Below are 3,802 nucleotides of genomic sequence, written 5' to 3' on the forward strand. Positions count from 1 at the left end.
GTCCACTTAACCACTAAGATATAGTACGACCCGCCTTCCCTAGGTATAAATTATCAAATTCTTTGACAGGATACATACAATCAATGAATAAGTGTAACCCATCTTCGGTTGGCACAGACTGTCTACATAAATTAAACCAAACTAGGGTGTAGTACAATCCGTCTTCCCTAGGCATGGCCTATCAAATCCTATTGATCATATGTCAATTAAACCCATTGTATAACCATCATCCTCAATAAAAGTAAAATACTTTCTAAGACAATAGAAGAATTTCACAAATATTGATTTTGAAATTTAAGAACAATTGAATTGAATATGAAGAACAGAAGTCAATTGTAGGAATCCTCATAGTCACACAATCAACATGCATAAATTGAAATTCTAGAAATTAAATACAATCAAAACCATTGTGCTTAGATAGGGTTACATCAATACCCCACAATTTGGTTTAGCCGCTCATGATCTTCTAAGCTCCACAGACAATTTACTGAAATTTAAACTCTAGAAAGCGGTGTGTCTGTTTACAATGTTTAGAGCCCTATTTATAGGGATTAGGAGAACCCTAAAAACCCTAGAAATCCTCAGAAAACCGGAGCTCAGTCTCCCAGTCCAATTGGGAGACTGAAAACCAAGTCCATGCTGGAAAAGGATTGCTGCCGTGCTGTACACGCTCAAGTGTGCTCTATCCGTGGTTTTATGCGCTCGAGCTTAACTGTTGTGCGCACGAGAGCAGGCATGCGCTCGATCCCTGGCCACAGACGCTCGAGCGTACCTGCACTCGATCCCAGGAGTGCTGCAATCGATCCTAGATCCAGAATGCTCAACTTGTTGTCCTTTAAAGCCCAATTTCCAATGGTTTCTTAAATGAGGCTTGAAACACAAAATCAAAACAAAATCAAACAAATAACAGTGCTAAGGAATTAACATATGTAAATTAGGGGGCTTGAATGTGCAACATTCGGCGCTTATCCGTAGTGGCCAGCTACAACCACTACTGCTTCTTGGCTGGGTACAGTGGTTACAATCAAATTGCAATAGCACCACAGAAGGATGTCGTTTGGATTATGCAATGCACCAGCCACATTTCAAAGAAGCATGATAAAAATCTTCTAAAACATGGTGGAAAAGTTCATTGAGGTATTTACGGATGATTTTAGAGTCTTTGGCACTAACATCGATGAATGCCTCCACCATCTGTAAATGGTCCTTAAGAGGTGCAAAGAATGTAATCTAGTGCTTAGTTGGGAAAAGTGCCACTTCATGCTACAACAAGGTATTGTGCTGGGTCATGGCATCTCTGGCAGGGGCGTTAAGGTGGACAAAGAAAAAATTGACATCATCTCCAAACTCCCGTTCCTCCTATGACAGTAAAGGGTGTGAGAAGTTTTCTGGGACATGCTATATTCTGCAGAAGATTCATCAAAGACTTCTCCAAGATGTCTAGGCCACTCTTTGCACTGTTGGCCAAAGATGTCAAGTTCTTATGGACTGATGAGTGCATGAATTCTTTCAACAAACTAAAAAAGTTGCTCACATCTGCACCAATAATGATGGCATCAGAGTGGAACCTCCCGTTCGAGCTTATGTGTGATGCCAGCGACTTTGCACTGGGAGCTGTTCTAGGACAACAAGTTAGGAAGGTACCTCATGCCATCTATTCTGCTTCTAGGACCCTGAATGATGCTCAGCTAAACTATTCCACCACTTAAAAAGAGTTGTTAGCTATCATCTTTTCACTAGAAAAATTTAGGTCATATCTAATTGGATCTAAAGTCATCATCTACACTGATCATGCTACGCTAAGATACTTGTTTGCAAAGAAAGATGCAAAACCTAGATTGATCAAATGGGTCTTGATGCTGCATGAATTTGACCTAGAAATCGAGGACAAAAGAGGAAGTGAAAATGTCATGGCAGATTACTTGTCCAGGCTGCTCGATGAAGAAGAAGAAGGGAATGAGCTTCCTTTAGGCGAACAATTTCCTAATGAGCAGTTATTTACCATCAATGTCCACACACCAAGGTATACTGACAATGTGAACTACATTAGTACAAGGGTCATCCCTCCAAGCATGTCTAGTCACGAAAAGAAGAGATTGATATCCATTTCTAGACAGTACCATTGGGAAGAACCCTATCTTTTCAAATTCTGCCCTGATCAAATCATTCGAAGATGTGTGCTAGAGGAAGAGCATACTAGCATCTTACAGCATTGCCATTAGCTTGCATGCGGCGAACATTTTGGAGCCAAGAAAACGGCACTCAAGGTATTACAATCTGGATTTTTTTGGCCTCATATATTTAAAGATGCTTTTGGGTTTTATAGTGCTTGTGACAAATGCCAAAGGACCAGCAACATCTCTTCTAGAAATCAAATGCCATTACAAAACATTCAAGAGGTCGAACTCCTCGAAGTATGGGGCATTCATTTTATGAGCCCATTTCCTAACTCATTCGGGTATTTGTATATTCTTGTGGGTGTAGATTATGTGACCAAATGGGTCGAGGTTGTCCCCTCAAAGACTAATGATCATCAAGTTGTTGTGAAGTTTTTGCAGGAAAATATTTTCACTCGATTTGGGACACCAAGAGCAATCATCAGTGATGGAGGAAGCCATTTTAATAATCAACCCTTCACTTCTTTGATAAAGAAGTACAGGATCACACATAAAGTGGGCACTCCGTATCATCCCTAGACAAGTGGAGATTAGCAATCGAGAAATCAAGAACATCCTAGAGAAGATGATGTGCACTAACCGAAAGGATTGGTCCCTGAGATTGAATGATGCACTATGGGCCTATCGAACTGCTTACAAGACTCCCATTGGCATGTCGCCATATTGGTTAGTCTTTGGGAAGGCATGTCACCTGCATGTAGAATTGGAGCATCGAGCATACTGGGCCACAAAGAAATTCAATTTCGACATGAAGCAGGCGGGTGAAAAGTGAAAACTTCAGCTGGTTGTGCTAGAAGAATTGAGGCATGATGCCTATGAAAATGCCAAGCCGTACAAAGAAAGGACCAAGGCATATCATGACAAGCAACTTGTCAAAAAAGAGTTTCACATAGGACAAAAAGTTTTGCTGTACAATTCAAGGTTGAAACTTTTTCCAGGTAAGCTTATGTCACGATGGTATGGCCCATATACTGTCACCAAAGTGTTCCCCCATGGAGCATTAGAGGTTCATAACCCAAAAGAAAATCAAACATTCAAGGTTGATGGACACGGAGCGAAGCCCTATTTGGAGACGGACTTTGAGCCAAGAGATGAGGACATGGCGCTCCCGATTGCCCAATATACAGCAGTACCAAGAGTGCTAGAGCCACAACTGGATGAGTTTGAGTACATCTCCCAAGGACAGTAGCACTGAAGCTACTACCAGAGCTTTGAGCCCCGAGTTGAAGGGGCTCGACCATGTCTGCCCAGATTAGTGGTACTGTGGCCGCTATGAGCAGCGAGAAGTACAACAGTCTGGCTAAAGATATTAAACTTAGCGCTTATGCATATCATATCCTTTTTTATTTTTTATGTTCGTTTTTCATTTTATTTTTGTTGTTTATTTTTAGTTTCTTTTTGTTTTTCTTTTTATTTGAGTAATTTGTTTTTCTCGGAAAAGTGTACTTGCATTCAAGTTTGAGGGTATTCTCTAAGCCATACCTATGTCCAACCAGTTTTCCTATCTCCCTGGTAAGATCTTTCCATGTTATTTACACATTGAGGGCAATGTGTAATTTAAGTTTGGGGGTATGGGAGACACTTTACACACACTTTGTCCTTAATTTTTGAAAAATGCATGTTCA

General features: G+C 40.7%; 1 protein-coding gene across 1 annotated transcript; it reads left to right on the forward strand.

The window, feature by feature from the left end:
* The first annotated feature begins 1,116 nt into the window (after positions 1 to 1,116).
* LOC148585782 (uncharacterized) lies at positions 1,117 to 3,366 on the forward strand. Its single transcript, XM_088516746.1, has 4 exons — positions 1,117 to 1,196; positions 1,412 to 1,640; positions 1,821 to 2,049; positions 3,116 to 3,366. The coding sequence occupies exons 1-4, from the start codon at positions 1,117 to 1,119 to the stop codon at positions 3,364 to 3,366; spliced, it is 789 nt and encodes a 262-aa protein (XP_088372872.1).
* The last annotated feature ends 436 nt before the right edge of the window (positions 3,367 to 3,802 follow it).

This window comes from Corylus avellana, chromosome 5 (assembly GCF_965113065.1).
Source record: "Corylus avellana chromosome 5, dhCorAvel1.hap1.2, whole genome shotgun sequence".
Taxonomy (NCBI): domain Eukaryota; kingdom Viridiplantae; phylum Streptophyta; class Magnoliopsida; order Fagales; family Betulaceae; genus Corylus; species Corylus avellana.